Source organism: Malaclemys terrapin, chromosome 2 (assembly GCF_027887155.1).
Source record: "Malaclemys terrapin pileata isolate rMalTer1 chromosome 2, rMalTer1.hap1, whole genome shotgun sequence".
NCBI classification, from domain to species: Eukaryota; Metazoa; Chordata; order Testudines; family Emydidae; genus Malaclemys; species Malaclemys terrapin.
In genome coordinates, this window is record NC_071506.1 from 104,269,741 (window position 1) to 104,286,337 (window position 16,597).

At 42.2% G+C, this 16,597-nt stretch overlaps 1 protein-coding gene across 3 annotated transcripts in view; it reads right to left on the reverse strand.

The window, feature by feature from the left end:
• Positions 1 to 1,459: 1,459 nt before the first annotated feature.
• CARMIL1 (capping protein regulator and myosin 1 linker 1) overlaps positions 1,460 to 16,597 on the reverse strand; it is a 274,371-nt gene continuing 259,233 nt past the window's right edge. For 2 of the 3 annotated variants that reach the window (XM_054017433.1, XM_054017435.1), the window contains exons 35-38: positions 13,860 to 14,090; positions 10,711 to 10,842; positions 6,777 to 6,923; positions 1,460 to 2,494 (exon numbers count right to left, since the gene is read on the reverse strand). In XM_054017433.1, the coding sequence (XP_053873408.1) occupies positions 2,358 to 2,494; positions 6,777 to 6,923; positions 10,711 to 10,842; positions 13,860 to 14,090 (647 nt within the window). In that variant the 3' untranslated portion in view covers positions 1,460 to 2,357. The remainder of the gene's footprint in view (positions 2,495 to 6,776; positions 6,924 to 10,710; positions 10,843 to 13,859; positions 14,091 to 16,597) is intronic. The other variant, XM_054017434.1, reaches the window with a different exon arrangement.

The following is a 16,597-nucleotide window of genomic DNA, read 5'->3' on the forward strand; positions in this document are numbered from 1 at the left end:
GCATGATTCTTATTAGGACCTGTGCACACTTTTTAATAATTGAGAGGCAGTGTGGCCTAGTGGATAGGGTACTGGACTTGGAGTCAGGAAACTTGAGTTCTAATTCTGGATCTGCCACTAACCTATTGTGCAACCTAGGGCACATCATAGAGCAGGAGTGGGCAAACTATGGCCCGCGGGGCACATCTGGCCCTCCAGCCGATTTAATCCAGCCCTCAAGCTCCTGCTGCTGCGCTCCAGCCAGGAGTGGGGTCAGGGGCCACTCCACGTGCATGTGCCCTGGCTCCCGGTAGCAGCAGCATGTCCCCCCTCTAGCTCCTACATTTAAGGGAAGCCGGGGGCTCCACACGCTGCCCCCGCAGCTCCCATTAGCCAGGAACTGTGGCCAATGAGAGCTGCAGGGGCGGCGCCTGCGGATGGGGCAGTGCACAGAGCCACCTGGTTGCGCCTCCACGCAGGAGCTGCAGGGGGGACATGCTGCTGCTTCCGGGAGCTGCTTGAGGTAAGCGCCACCCGAAGCCTGCACCCCTGCCCCCCTTCCATGCCCCTGCCCCAGCCCTGATCCCCCTCCTGCCCTCCGAACCTCTCAGTCCCAGTCCGGTGCACCCTCCTGCAGCCCAAACCCCTCATCCCCAGCCCCACCCCAGGGCCTGCACCCCCAATTGGAGCTCTCACCGCCCCCCAACCCCCTGCCCCAGCTCTGATCCCCCTCCTGCACCCTGAACTCCTCATTTCTGGCCCCACCCCAGATCCCGCACCTCCAGCCAGAGCCCTCACCCCCTCCTGCACCCCAACCCCAATTTTGTGAGCATTCCTGGCCACCCATACAATTTCCAAACTCAGATGTGGCCCTCAGGCCAAAAAGTTTGCCTACCCTGTTATAGCGTCATAGAAATTGAAGGTCAGAAGGGACCACTTGATCAACCAGTCTGACCTCCTGTGTACCACAGGCCACAAACATCACCCAGCACCTGCATACTAATCCAGGGCCATAGAGAATCAGGCCCCCTGGAAATACAAAATATGCACCCAATCTTACAAACACACAGGTGAGTGACTTTACTCATTGAAGCAGCCACAGGGAAGTCAGTGGAATTACTCATGTGAGTAAAGTTGCTCACATGCTTAATTCTTTGTAGAATTCAGGCCCTCTGCTTGTAATGCAGTTCAGAGTACACAAACTGGATGTAACTGGAGGCTATTTGCCTGTGTGAAAGATGATTTACCTGAAGGTCATGAGCAAAGCCGTCAATGTATGTGTCCTCAAACAGTTTTATAAAGAAAACTATGAAGCATTTCATGTCCATCCGCAACAGGAAGATGTGTGTTACTATGGACATTTTAAAGCATTTTTTTAAAATTGTAAGCCTTGTCTATAATGACACACTAACATCATTCAAACATATGAACCGAAATATGATAAATAAAATAGCTTTATACCTAAAAACAGAGACTGATATTTCAGTTGTAAAATCATTTTTATTGGTACAAATATACATATGAATAAAATCGCTTCAACCTGTAATGCAAGTGAATGTCTGTGAAATATGCAAAAACAAGCAGAATTGTTTTTACAGGCATCAAATGATCTTTCTCTTAGAATTACACATTAAAAGTAAGCTAATATGCAGACAGAACTTAAGAAGGCCTCTAGAAAACACCAATATTAATAAAATGTCAATTGCTCTCATTCCAATCAACTATATACATTAATGTATGAATGCGGAAGCATAAGATTTCATTCGGATTCTTCTGTGTTGTGCTTTCTGACAGTACACAAATGTAGGCATTTGAGTTTTATGTACAACACAACAGGAAGAAAGAAGGTCCCTAGGGGAGAATTTAAAAACCATACTCAAGCATCTAATATATATAATTTATACAAATTATTTGATTAGTGTGCTCTGTTAATATAAATTACAATGTGCAATTTCATACCGCAAGAATATATTTATAAGTAAATCACGTGCAGATTTGACACATTTCCATTCAGCAGTACAACACATTACCTGCTGTACAGTGTATTAGTGTAAGACAGTGTCCAGTTATTTGCTTTGTTTCTAAAGGCCCTAATGCAGGGTGTTCTTTATAGCTGCTTCAGAGAAATTCAAGTAGAGTACATGATATAATTGCTGGCTTTAGCAAAGGCATGGAAGGGGAGGTCAGAAATCATACATAACAGAAGTTAAAGACCAAATCAATGCATACTGAGTGTACTGTAAATCATGATCATTTAGGTGTATACACGAAAATGCATCCAGGGTTAAACAATGGCTGGTAAGTAGAAGGGTCATTGATTGTTGTACCCAGATTGTTATGAAGGATCTTGCACTACTACCAAGCATTTGTACTGATAACTAAACAAAAATAAATTCTTTATCTGCTTCTTCTCCAGAGTCACTGGACTTGCTTCCCTGCTGGCCATCTTTACTTAAGGACCTCTGTTTTAGTTCTTGGTATTCATGGGTCTGGTGTCCAGGGCTTCTTTTTGGAGCTGTATAAAATATGGAAGCAGGTCTTACTAATGATTTCACAAGGGGAAAAAAACATTAGCACACTTGGGTCCTGCTCCTACACCCCGTGAACTCAATAGAAGCTTTACCATTTCCCTCCAGTGTGACTGGTGTGTGCCCTTTGTTATTAAAACTAGAAAGGGGAGGGAGGAAGAAAAGGAAAGGAACTTCCCTGCAAACAGGGAAGGTTTGGTTTGAGATCTAAAACAAAGCACTATGCTGTATACAATTAAAATGATGATTTGGATAAAAGTTTCCTAAATTTTATAATTGAAACACTTAACAAGTCAATGTCATTTCAAGATTAGCACTTCCTCCAGGTGTACATGTGTTTGGCACGATGTACCCACAAGTTCTCAGGGACACTCACAATAACCCCCAAATCAGTAGTTTGCATTATCTATCTATATAAATAAATTTGCCCTTCCGTTGTGTCACTGGATGACTGCATTTGCTTTCCAGTGATTCAACAGCATGAATGCATCCGAGAACAGAATTTGGCCATTAGCACTGAAGTTTAAATATCATACCATACCCAATGGAAAATATGAAGGACAAAGTTGGAGTGAAGAAAGAAGAGTGGTAAAACTAGCATACTAGATCTAGCAAAATTAGATTGAAAAGTACAACTGCTGAACTACAGCACATTGTCAATTAAGTGGTAGTGAAATCACCACCTATTTAAATGGGCACTAAATGACCTCAGCCCAGCATTCTAACATCTCAAGGAGTCAGAAGTATTTCTCGTAATGTATAAACAGTGAAACTGGTTTGAAAAGAATTTTTTTAATGCTAGTGAAGCTTTCTGATCTGACCGTTAACTAAAATGGCTGTTGAAATGAATGGGAGTTTTACCATTGACCTGAAGGGGAGTGGAACTGGGGCAATGCTGAGCACTTGAAGAAAATGCCACATTTCACTTTAAAATGACATTTTAAACATTTAGGAGACCCATGGGGATGACACCCTTTGTTGCAAGTCATCTCCTCCCACCCTATTAAACAAAACATTTTAGTTAAAATAGCTTCTACTCTTAGCATCATCAAATCTGTACATCTTGCTTATCATTTAGGCTGCTTACATTTGGTGTGAAATGTACCAAGGGACCATTATCTAGCATAACCAGAAGTCTTCCCACACATTATTCATCTAAAGCCTTATCTGAAAAATTTCCCACTTTGTCTGTACCAGTGCAGTCCCATCTGTAGTAGAGCTAGTGTAGACAAGGCACTCATAGCTGTTCGAGTCTCCCACTCCCATGTTGTACAGACCTGCTGTGAGTAGATTTGGCCAACACAGTGCTTAAAATGCCAACAGCTGCCTGCCTACACTAGTTTTGCCAGCACTGCTAGTGGGGACGGAGCTGTATAGCTATTAGCAGCAGTGGAGAAGTTTTCAGAAAGAAGCCTAGTGTAGACAGGATGACATATGCAGAAGTGTTAAATAAATAAATTTAAATAAATTTTAAATTAATGGAGAAATCCCATCTCCTAGAACTGGAAGGGAAATTGAAAGGTCATCAAGTCCAGCCCCCTGCCTTCACTAGCAGGACCAAGTAAATTCCAACTCAATTCAAAGGTTGTATTCTCTCCAAAGCTTTCCATGAATACCTTCCACATGATCAAACTGACCATAACAATTTGTACTCCAATCGTTTGAATGGCACCTAGGGCATGGAATCTGGGCCTGATTCACCACACTGTCCAAGCTTCATTTGGAACAGGAATGTACAGGGGGCAAAGGTGCCTTTTAAGCAATGTTTTGCCTCCCCGTATTTTGAGGTTATCCGGTTCACCCCTGGTGTAGCCTCAAGTCTGCTCTAAATTGTGCCAGTTTTTAAACGGCTACACTGGTTTGCTACACTGACCAATAACACCTACAGTGCAACGTGCTCCTCTCCAGTGGGACTAGGTGGTGCAGAGCTGTCCTGCTAACCCCAGCAGAGGTATTCCCTGAGGTCTGATTCTGCTAGACATACAGCCCCTTTACACTGCCACCAAGGTGCAAAGGGGTAACAGCACAACACAGAAGCTGGCCTCATGTCCTTATTCTCTCTATAAAGTTCCATGCTATAGGGTTATATAAAAATGCTAACAAATAATGACATTATTGCTTCTGTACAAGTTTTATTTAGACCACCAATAGCACATTTCTGGATCTCTAGTGTGAGGGAAATTAAAAAAAATAAATACCCTGCACCACTAGGGACAACTGCACGTATCTCACACAATTCCACTTACACATGCAGTGCATCTTGCCTGCCCCGCTATCAGTGTGACACTCCAAACGATGCTATCCAAAATATGGAAATAAAAGTAAGTAGCAATTATGCAGCAATTTTCATCCACAAGGCAAACATCGTCATCCCAGGTTTGCAGATGGGGAAAGTGAGGCAAAAAGAGACTAAGTGCCTTGCACATGGTCACACAGTGAGTCGGTGGCAGAGTTGTTATAAAATCCAAGCCTCCAACTCCCAGACTCATGATCAATCCACTAGTGCACAGACTTCAGTAGCTGAAAAAGTCTGTTATAAAGAAATGGGTACTATGTCCCTTATTACTGTATTTCTTTTAAGACTCCAAGAACTGTCAGACTGCAAACATAAAAGTATCTCTTGATTTGCCAAATCTTGCAACAACATCCTGCTCTCTCATGTAGCAAATGTCATGCTAAACTGATATATAACAGTGGCTAAGTCCCATTTTCAAAAGCAACTTAAATGAGACTTATGCTTCTAAGTTTCTTTTGAAAATTGGACTTAGGCACTGTTGAAAGTTTTACCCAGACATATCCTCTCTCCTATTGTGCACTCACACCTTTGCCAAAGGCTGAAACTCAGCTTACTGTAGCAGCTATTTTATTCTGTGCCATAACATTATGGGACTGGGAAATTTATCCAGAATGGTGCTGACATATTGCACTGGACATGTAAACCTGGATTCTGCAATCAGATTTGTGCAGGCAGATCCCTGCACCCTTGCAGAGTGCCACTGAAGTCAAGTCAATGTGGCTCTGCAGTGACACAGGGATACACTTGCACAGATCCCATTGCATGACTGGGCCTTGGATATTCACCATCTAAGATAACGATCTTAAAGCTGGACCTAATATCAAGAATGTGGAGAATGCAAGTTTGATTATGATGGGGACAAAAAAAATATGACTCACCTAAAGGGGAAGTCTCAAATTCAAGTACATTAAGTTTGATTCCTCCCAAGAGAAAAGATCAATTTGCATGGTAAGACAGAAAAAAAGTCTACTTTCTTGAAAGAAAGAAAGAAAATAGCACAAGTAGTGAAAGAAATACAGACAGGGTATGAAATGATCACACAAGATGTAGCTAAAAAAATGTCGATGAATGAAATTGTACATTAGTGTCAAAATACCTTCTTAAACCAAGTCATTTTGAATCACTTATATTAATCAGTTATGAGAGGTAATGAGAAGCACACAACATTTTGAGAACAATAGTTATTATAAGGTATTTTAGAAATAAACTATTTTCATAACTTGCTTGAAAGCATGTATTTCAATAATTTTATAGTAAATTAAAGCTACTCCTCAGTAAAATCTTAAGCACGGAGCAGAGTTTGTTTTTCAGTTTAAGAACCAATACTCCAGTAATTCTAGTAAGGTTCTGTATCCAAATAAACAGACTACGCTCTCAAAAGGTTCAGTGAGTGATGTGCTAAAACTGGCACTAACAACATTCCATCTAAAATGGGCACAGCCATGGCTAGCCTGGGTCAGCTGACGTGGGATTGCAGGGCTCGGGCTGCGGGAGTATAAAATAGCAGTGTAAACTTTCAGGCTTGGGCTACAGCTCAGGCTGAGACCATGCAAGGCGGCAGGGACTCAGAGCCCGAACCTGAATGTCTACTCTGCTACATTTACTCCATAGCCTGAGCCCTGCAAGCCCAAGAGTCAGCTGAGCAAGGCTTAGATGCTTGGTGCTGTGGGTTTTTTAATGGCAGTGTAATCCTCTCAGTCAGAGAACTTCAATGTGCATTGTGATAGCTTTCAGTGCTTGTCAATGTGGAGAGAGAATGCACACACTTTGGATAACATCTGCCTTTAGAGAAAGAGGTTCCAGTGGGAGCACAGAAATGATGGATGTCCCATTAGATTTAGCTCTCTCATTTTGGTGGCAAACCAAAACACCTATCAGTTTACCTGCTGTTATTTTCTATATGCATCTTTACCTTTGTTAGTGCCAGTTGTTAAGCACTGTGCCAGTGAAAAATGAGAATGGAAGGTTCTAACCAGTTGTTGGCTGTGACTTCCTGTGCCCAAGTGCATTCACCTCCTCTTCTGCACTGGTAGAGTACTGCCTTGAAGCTCTTTTCCCTCCACTGGCTGGCTTGTCAGAGTCATGATCTGTATCTCTTTTGTTATAGTCTCCTGTTTGCTCTAGCAGGGAAAAGGGATTAATTTATATCCCCCAAACGTTATGTATAAGCCACATATGGAAGGTAATGGTTAATAAAAAGACAATTTTATCTTATCCACTCCATATAATCAGTAATATGCTCTGTAGTATGTTACTCCAAGGTAGTAGTCTACAGAGTCTGATGCATGTTTAACTTAATTGGCACAGTTATCTGCATTTGTTGATATTACAGAATTCAGCAGCTAATCTATGGAAATGCAATGTAAAAAGAGGTGTATTTTGTGATTACCCCAAATAGTGTAGTTATGTTAATGAATACAAGAGGATTTTATAATCTAAGTAATTTCCACCTGCCTTCTCAATGGATATAATCATGTTTACCAAGCAACAATTTGGGCAGATTTGCAGCGATTTACCAGTTTAAGGAATTAGTTAAGCATGCTAGTCTGAAAAGAGGCACAGAATAAAGAAACAGGAGTAACTGACATGAACAAATACCGTAGTAATAAATGAAAAAGATAACTGGATAAAAAACCAAACAGAAACATAATTTTCTATGTTCCCCAGGCAATTCTAATTTAAATAACTGATAAATGGTCTATTTTGTGTGAGAGATAAATCACAGACTTAAGGACCGGGAAATCCTATTTTTGCAATCACAAATTATTTGTGAACAATGTTCTCAGTCTTCCATAGTTGCAATCAAAACCGTCTATTAGATCATGTCTCTTGTGGAGTCAAGATATAAGACAGCAAGGAGTGGCGAAATCATCAGCATGGCTGACTCCCTTTAAGAACAAGAATTTGTGGACTATTTTAAATAACCCTACTTATTGACATATACAAACATACAGTAATTCAAAAACTTGACAACTGCCTTAGATAACTAAACTTTATTTAATAGTTGTAATCCTCTAGGTCTTCACTATACAGGAGTAAGTAAATACGGGGGTAACTGTATCTATTTATCTGAAGCAGAACTGGTGAGATTTTAAGGGGCACCACTGTATCTCTCAATGTTAACTTCTCTTTCTCCATATCCAAAGCCCACAGAAGTTAAGGGAAAGAGTCTCATTGACTCCATCAGGACCCATATGCATATTCCAGCACTATCAAAATGGTCAATTCAGATCCCGCTGGGTTGAGAGAAGCAGTACCTTACAATTGCCTGCTGATGTAGATAGCCAGGCACTTCTGGAGTGCAGGAGCACTCCAGACACAATCGCTTCTCTTCACTTTTCTAACATGCCCCCTTTGCTGAATGGGGTTGGCAAAGGAGCAGAGTATTCAGACTTCACATGAGCTGGGAGCTGTCCCACATCTTCTTACCCGATGTTATTGCTACATATATGTGGTAACAAGCTAGGGTTACATTTTCTGGCCACTTTCTCATCAATTTGTAAGCTAAAGCCTCTGTTTTATCAGGAAGTAACGCAGAGACTATCTCTACTTTCCAGTGTGAGGTAGGGACCATGATAAGCATTTCCAGGTCCCAATCCTTGGGTCCAGCGAAGCTGGTCTCAGTGCAAGACCCATGGAGTATGGGGGTAGGAAGGAAGGTTTCACTATGCTACCTTTGCAATCTCCCAATTTCCAGAGCTGATGGGGGCCGATTTGGCCCTGGAGACAGTTAGAGCAGCTCCCTAGGGTCCATTACACTGCTCATGGATTGTTGCATGCTCTGGCCATGCTCCCAGCATAACGCCAACATAGAAGGAGCGCAGGGTAGGGGATGTAAAGCTAGCTATGCCAGCTTTACACAACTCAGGGACTCCCCAGTTGCCCCACTGGGACAGCTTTACGGTTCCTTTGGGCTGCCAGTGTGGCACATAAGGGCTCAAGTGTGAGTCAAGATCTGGATAGAGACCCTTTATACTGGTGATATTCTGTTTTCCTGAGCAGTGCAATATTGTGTTTAGTCCACGAGCCTCCACAAGCTATGACTGACACAAGGACATCCAGACAGCCTGGGCTGCACCTCTAGGAGGCACAACACAGAACTTACAGCCCAGGGGGATGGCGGGGAGTGGAAAAGTGATTTTAAGCCACCTTTATGTCCTCCTGATCCTGCGCTGCTTCTGGGGTTGAAACAGCACCTGGAGTATTTCAGACAGCCTTGGGGGCCTAAGCTATGGGCATTGTTCACAATCTCCATAGTACTGCCATGCCCCCTCCGGCACAACCTCTATGCCAGGATTCGTAAGGGGGTCCTTGGAAGACAGCCTGGCTGTCTTCTGCAGTGCCTGTGCCAGAGGAATTCTCTTTTAGCTGGAACTCTTGAGCCCTTTTACACTGCTCTGGCCCTTTTATCTGGTTTAAAGGTATGACTTCTGCACTGTTTCAAAGACCCTGGTTTGTATTAGCTGGTGATCTCCACAAAGATAATGAGAGTTGCATGCAATTTACTGTGCTGAGCTGGATTTCTATGGATATGTCTACACTGAGACGTAAGCCTGTGCTTGAGTGCAGCTCAAACCCAACAGCCCTTGCATCTACACTGCAACTGCACTAACTCGGGTCTCAGATCCAGGGTCCCAGTAACCTGCAGGACTGAAGAGTCCAAGCTCAAATTAAGCCAGGACCGAAGGTCTGACCCTATCACTTTGCAGTGTAGACACAGCCCCTCTTGATTAGACTCCTGGAAGTCAACCAGAAGTATCACACAATTCCCTGGGAAAACTTCCTTAGTCCTGTCTCAACAACATGCAATCTACTCTGCTGAAAATGGCAGCCAACCCCCTTTTGCGAACAGCAGCAGCTCAGGTCAATGTTAACCCATTCTCTTCTGATCACTGATCTGCAAGCACACTATCAGAGAGCCTTCTGGGCTTGGAACGGAGAGCAAACCAACCAAGCCTTTTGCAAAGTGAACGTGCAGGACTGGCAGTAAAGTTTTCCCACAGTGCACCATGGGCTAGAGCAGCCACATTTCAGGGGTGTGGTGGGGAATGTTAGGGACTCTGGGATATGGTTACTTTGACTCAGATCCGCGCACTGCAGTGTGGACACCAAAGCCCTAAGTTCGAGCACAGGTTAGAAATGGCTTAATATAATGTTAAAATATAATGTACTCAAGCCCAGGGTTTGCTAACATGGATCAGTTCTCCAACACAGTTCTCAAACACTGCCCCTGGGCTTACATTGCAGTGCAGACATACCCTGTAACTCTCTTGTCTCCCTACTCCCAGCTCCTCTAAGAGGAAGCCAATTCAGTGCGACACACACAGCACAGCACAGCAGCAACAGCTGGAATCCAAAACGTGAGGAAAAGAGAAGAAAGTGGTTTACGGAATCCCCTAGAAACTCGGAATGTTCAGAGTTCTTGCCCAAGCACCCTGACATACTGAGCATGTGTTTGACATGACTCAACAGAGTGCAATGATCCCAGAGGGGAGACAGAGCCACCAAGCAGACTAGAGAAAGAAATTTAACCACTCCAACCAGCTCACCAAGGTAGCCGCATTTACCTTTTTGTGAGCCTGATTTTAACTGACCAAAATATAATGTAGATGACAGTGTCACTTACTTCATGTTTCTATTGCTGTGGTTTCACTGTGAAATGGCTACATTATATTATATTAATATTGACATTGGATTTATTTCTTCTCTTTTGATAAAACTGTATGAAATAAGACAGGAGGGAAAATACTGACCCATGAGTTATCACACACCATTTTCCTGTTTCCTATCCCAAAGTACAAAGCAAAGAAACCAGGAAATCATGTTTGGTTTTTTTTGAAGAGGTACTCATTAACCGAGTCAGGCCAGGCAAAGGATATTGGGACAGTGATATATCAACAATCTTACCGTCTTGAGAAAATGATCTGATAGCGGGCTGGGGGCTGCTTTGACCATCTTTTTCTTTCTCAGAAGGAACTTTCTTTAGCACAGGTGGAAGCAGAGCAACTTTAGGGGAACCAGGAGACTCTGGGATGTCCTCTGTGGAAATACCACACACACAAGCAGATACATTATATTTCTTGCTAGACAGCTTTCAAGAATACCATCTCCATAGCAGACAATTCTAATGAACGATTTAAAAAAACAATACACAACTAACCTGCAGGATATATTCAGTGTTTTAGCTATGCTAGAATTTGGGGCAAACAGGAAGAAATGTTTAGGTAGTCTAGGACTCATAGATTCTAAGGCCAGAAGGGACCATCTTACAAGGATAAGAGAGAATCCTTGATGGTACTCAACCCTTCTGGAAGAGTTTTACTAGCTAGCAAGTTTAATCAGGAGGTATAAATTAGTGAAACTATCCACTAATATACTGTAGTTAATTGTTTTGCTACAGCTGTTGATTATCTTGTAGACCTGAATTTCAACTCCTAATGTGTTGATTTATTATTGAAGCACAAATAAAAATCTGAAAAGACCAACCTAATTTTATTGTAGGGCTAGAAGAGAATTATGCAATTAATAAAGAAAAGTTAAAGAAAATTATTCAGAAATTTCTTTCAAAATTGTTTTGTCACACTGATATTTTTAATCATCTTGACAATGTGACAAACTAATGAAGTTTAAATTATAAAAATAAAAGCAAACAACATTCATAAGTAGTCTACAGAATTCTATAGTTCTGAAGGGAATACTATAGCTTCGTCAATACACTTCTTTTTCTAAAAAAAAATAAAAATAAAAAAAAAAATAAAAAAAAACCATTTCTGTTTTGAACTTTGAAGAAATCTCCAGGTATTTTTAATTATTTTAAGCAATTGGATAACTGACAGACACTCTCTCAGTGGTCTGATGTGCATTATACATGCCATATAAACACAACAGTGATGTTTTGTTTGTAGACCCCGTACAGATACAATGTCTGTCATGAACTAGGTACCTTTCATTTGCTTGGTAGTGAAGTACTATATAACGGCACTGTTTAGAGTCAGTATGCTTATGAAAAACACCTAATGAAGGAAATGGTGCATTGGTGGAGGTGGGAGAAGTAAGTTCTTAGGAAACATTGACTGATATTATGTGTATGTTTAGAACATGAGTTCATTGAAACAAGTATTGGAAAAGAATGGGGTTTTGTCTTACCAATGAGTGGCCATCACAAAGGAAACTGCAATTTTGGTCTAGACTAAGGAATGAGATAATCCTCCAAATGCTACTTAACATTTGAACTGACAAAGCTCGTGGGCTGTAGGTATCCCAGGGCCTTCTCTACACTAACATTTCTAGGCAAAAATTGACCCAGCCTCACCAGTGGTAGCGATGGTCGAGCACAAGTGTAAACAGGGCTCTGGTTATTGCATTACCACAACGGGGTGGTAAAACTGCCAAGAATTGCTGAAGCCTGCTATACATTAACTCTCACATTTCTGCTACCACTAGAGGATCTGAAACAGTGGTAGCAAAGATGGGGAGTATCTGCTCCCCTTCAGGGCACAGCCTGGGACATACATCTTTTGTAGGAAACATGAGCTAGGAGGAACAGACAGCTTTGGAGCTGCAGGTAGGTTCAGACCTTCCTCCTTTGTAGGCTTTTCAGATATCTTAAACTCTACTTTAAACTTAAGCAGAAGGCTACACAAGTGATGCCTTCCTGTTGTACACATCTACTGGTGTTTACTTGAAGGCATATCTTATTTTATGACTGGCTATAAAATAACCAATACAAATATATTAAGACAACCTAAAGGCTGGATTCAAAGTAGCAGCTGTGTTAGTTTGTATCTGCAAAAAGAACAGAAGTATTTGTGGCACCTTAGAGACTAACAAATTTATTTGAGCATAAGCTTTTGTGACTGTAGCCCACGAGAGCTTATGCTCAAATACATTTGTTAGTCTCCAAGGTGCCACAAGTACTTCTGTTCTTTTTGAAAGGTTGGATGGTGATCTGGTACCTGCGAGAGAGGGAGAAAGTAAGTTCTAACCACTGGTGAGGCAGGAACAGGACTAGGCAGGTAATGGACAAAGTACACAATCAAGGGCAAGGAAGAGGCTGCAATTTCCCTCTGCAAATGGTTCTTCTCTAGGGCCAGCAGGTACCAATGCAAGCATGGGAAGAGCCTAAAGATTTGAAAGGCATTAGGGGTGGTTACAAACATGCTTTCTAGGCATTAGTAAAAAGAGTGTTTGTCATAGTTGCCAGGCGAGTCAGAGTTTCCACAGTTTAATTCTTTTCACTCTCAATGTCCATAACTTTTTGGGCAGTTGCACGCTAGTGGATAGGCAGGTAAACGTGTAGGAGACTAGCTGAATCATTAAACTTTATCTCCATTTATAGTATTGAGATAATACCTGAACAGGAGGTTAGCAGAGAGCAGACATCAGTGGCTCAAGGAGCAACTCTTCATGATTATAAAAGACCAAACCAATGGATTTGGAGTGAGAATAATAATTCCTCCAGTCAATACAGGGCAAGAAAGGAAAAAGAGATAGTGGCATACGGCTTCGTAACATTTAGGAAAACAATCCAAAGACGAAAAATGAAGAATCTAAGTACAGAAGAGGTTTATGTATTATGTATTTATGTATTATGGTGTGATGGCTAATTGCTGAAAGGGCTGAGAGAAGCCTACAAAAGATCAAAAAATTAAACATTTTGGTATTTAGAGTCAGGGGTTTTGAGTTTAGAGAAAATACAAAGGTAATTGGTTTAGTCAGCACCTAACACAATGGGGTCTCTGGATACTTTTTTAATAAAATAATATCTAGCATAAAATAGCTCTGTGACTTTCTATAATCTGTCATTATTTCTATTATTTCTTCTCAGAATTTACAATTACAAATCACAGTTCTGGTCATTAAAAAAAAAAAAAGTTAGGATTAGAGGGGGGCGGAGGAGGGGAAAGCAATTCAAGAGCAAATGACAGAAAAATCTCTTTCTTTGTGTCCAATTTCTCTCCAGGATTTAGTTATTAGCATTTCTTTTATACTTCACACACAAACCCTGTTCACACATTTTCTTCCAATGGGATCAACGAGTCAGAACAGCTCCTCACCGTTGCGAGAGGCAGAGCGTGGCTTCTGTGGAACTGTGGGACGTCCCGTCGCGCTGGGCTTTGACTGCACTGGGGGTTTTGGACTCGTGGGCGTATTGGAAGAACATCTAGCCCTTGCACCAGCTTCAGCCTTTGGTTCAGTTTTTGGATTTTTTTCCAAGGACGCCATGACAGAGTCACCTTTACTCAAGGCAAAACGATTCTCTGGGAGGGTCTGGTGGAGTTTAGGCACTAAAATAATAATAATAGTAACAACAACAACAATAATAAATAAAATGTCCTACACAAAGCAGAAAGCATGCTGTGGCAGTATCCCCACAGGGCAAAGCCTATCGTTGGCAGAAATTCACACACAGTAGAAAGGTAGTGATGGGAGAACTCTCAAGACCTGGAGTTCAGCAGTGGTTCAATGAGCAGCCAACAATGTGTTTGTCAGGCTGTGTAACTCACTCATGAACAGGCCTGGCTGTCACCACCTTCTTGGGGTACTGGGGAGGTGGCTAGCTAGCCCCACTGTCCCTCCATTGTCGGCAGGAGCTGGTGATGTGGGTTGCCACAGCCCCACTTTGATGGGATATTTTCTCACATTTTCTAATCCAAAGGTTTTCTTTCAGTCCTTCCCTTTGATATCCCCCATTCCTCTCTGGCAGCTATCAAATCTTCGCCTTTCCCCAGGTATCTCACCCGCTCCTGTGGTCCCTTTCATTTGCTCCCTTGGATGTCTCTGTCTCTCTTTCCCCCTTCTCTCTTGCCCTAAGGGTGGAATAAAGCCACGGGCCAGTGGGGGGTGGGTGGGGACTGAAGCTACCATCTCTTTCCGTGACTCACTCTCGCACTGACATGCAGAGATGGGATTTCAGCAGGGGATCATTGCACAACAGAAGAGGAGCAGCAAAACAGGCAGTCTCTGGCTGTCCAGCATCATTGAGAACAGCGCTTCTAAGGGCCAAAGCTGAAAATCGCTGCCAGGTGTTTTTTTTCCTGCTAAAGACTAACAGTGGAATCCAGGACACAAGGAAAAAAATCCTGAACTGATGGTGAGTATATGTGCATGTTGCTGTTTTTTTGTTTTTAGCCCTTTTAGATCAGATTTGAAATGTGTTAGCAATGGCAACCCTATTTATGCGACTCTTTATTTAGTAACTCTGCATATAGAATACACTGTTACACATTTATTAGCAAGCTTGCCAGCACATTATTTATACCAAGCAAAGACTGAATGCATTTGCACACAAATCTCACTTGCTTCCCAGGATTTAAATCGAATACAGCGAGAGCCAGCTGTGCAAGCTGGTATAAAGCTTGCAGGACACTAGTTTGCAAATAAGCAAACTGCCTGCCCTAATTTCCTTCCTTCCTCCAAACCGTGGGAGGACTCCAGGAGGCTTATATGCACATGGTTGTGCAATCAATCTTCGGATTTGTATGCGTACTGGGTGACAGCATTCTTCACCTTTAGTGATTAACAATCTGTATGCTAGGGTTGCACATAATTCTTGTTTCACCTAAATTTAGGCTGCCTTGGCTTTCTGACAAGGCAAAACATGTGCCCACAGATGCTGACTTGGCCTAGCTAACTGCTATTCCAGTTCAGAAACCCTACTTGTTACAGTAGTGCTGAGCACAGGAATTCTAAGTGCAGTGTGTGGGGAGGAAGAATGTTGATATAGTCAGTTGCAGGCCAATCTCCAAAATGTTTTTCCAGCTTACGTAGTTGTTTTTCAGCTCCGTTGGATTTGAGTTGTGGGCTAACCAAAAGGTTTGCGGTGCATGCATGTGTGTGCAATAAATCTTTGCACTGTAAGCAAAACAGCAGAAGGGTTTCCACACTTTTATCCCCACACTTGTATGCGTGTGTGTGAGAAAGGGAGAGACTGGCTAACACTCAGACAGCAGTTTCTGACATGAACTAAGAGAGGAAAATATTCTGTCTCTGAATCATACACGGTCTTCTGTTTTCTCAGTAACATCCAGCAATTTCCCTTTAACTCCATTACTTGCCTTTCTAACCTCAGGCCTGTTGATATTATTAGAACACAGTAAGTTGATATAAATTAAGCAAAACAATGACAAACTAGAACTGCAACAGGAGCAGCCGGAGGGAGTTCCTTACAGCGGTGAAATGAGAACTGACAGTTAGAGGCAGGAGGGGCTGCTGTGCACACACTGCACTGGGGTTGGGGAGGGGGAAATGTGTCATTTACAGGAGTGAGCAGCAAGGAAAAATGGAGATCAACCGCCCGTTAGCTCTCAGTGTACCCACTTTCCATGGTCCTCTAACCTCAGATCTGTCTATCTTACTGGAACATAGACAGCAAAAAAGGTTCCTCCTCCAAAAGATATTAGACTGTGATGCCAGGATGATTTAAAAGCATTGTTTCATGGGGCTCTCTCATACAATCTCTCTCTGCACCAGCTTCTACACCACATTTAGGAATGGTTTGGAAACCATAAACCGGTTTTCAACACGACTGGTCAGCCAATGTTTTTTTGAACATGGTTTGTGAATTCTTTTCACACACTTTGGCCACACTGTATTTTATACACCTGAAATTCCCAGAATCACTGTCCAAAAATTAAAACTGGATTCTTTAGCATACGCAGAGACTTCTTCAATATTGGTTTCAGTCCAGTTCCTAGCAGAGTCTTCACATCATCTAAAACACCATCAAAACTGGCACCAGCTGGCACCCATTTTAACAGTCTCAGCAGAAAGTCCAAGAACTGTACAGGTGTGG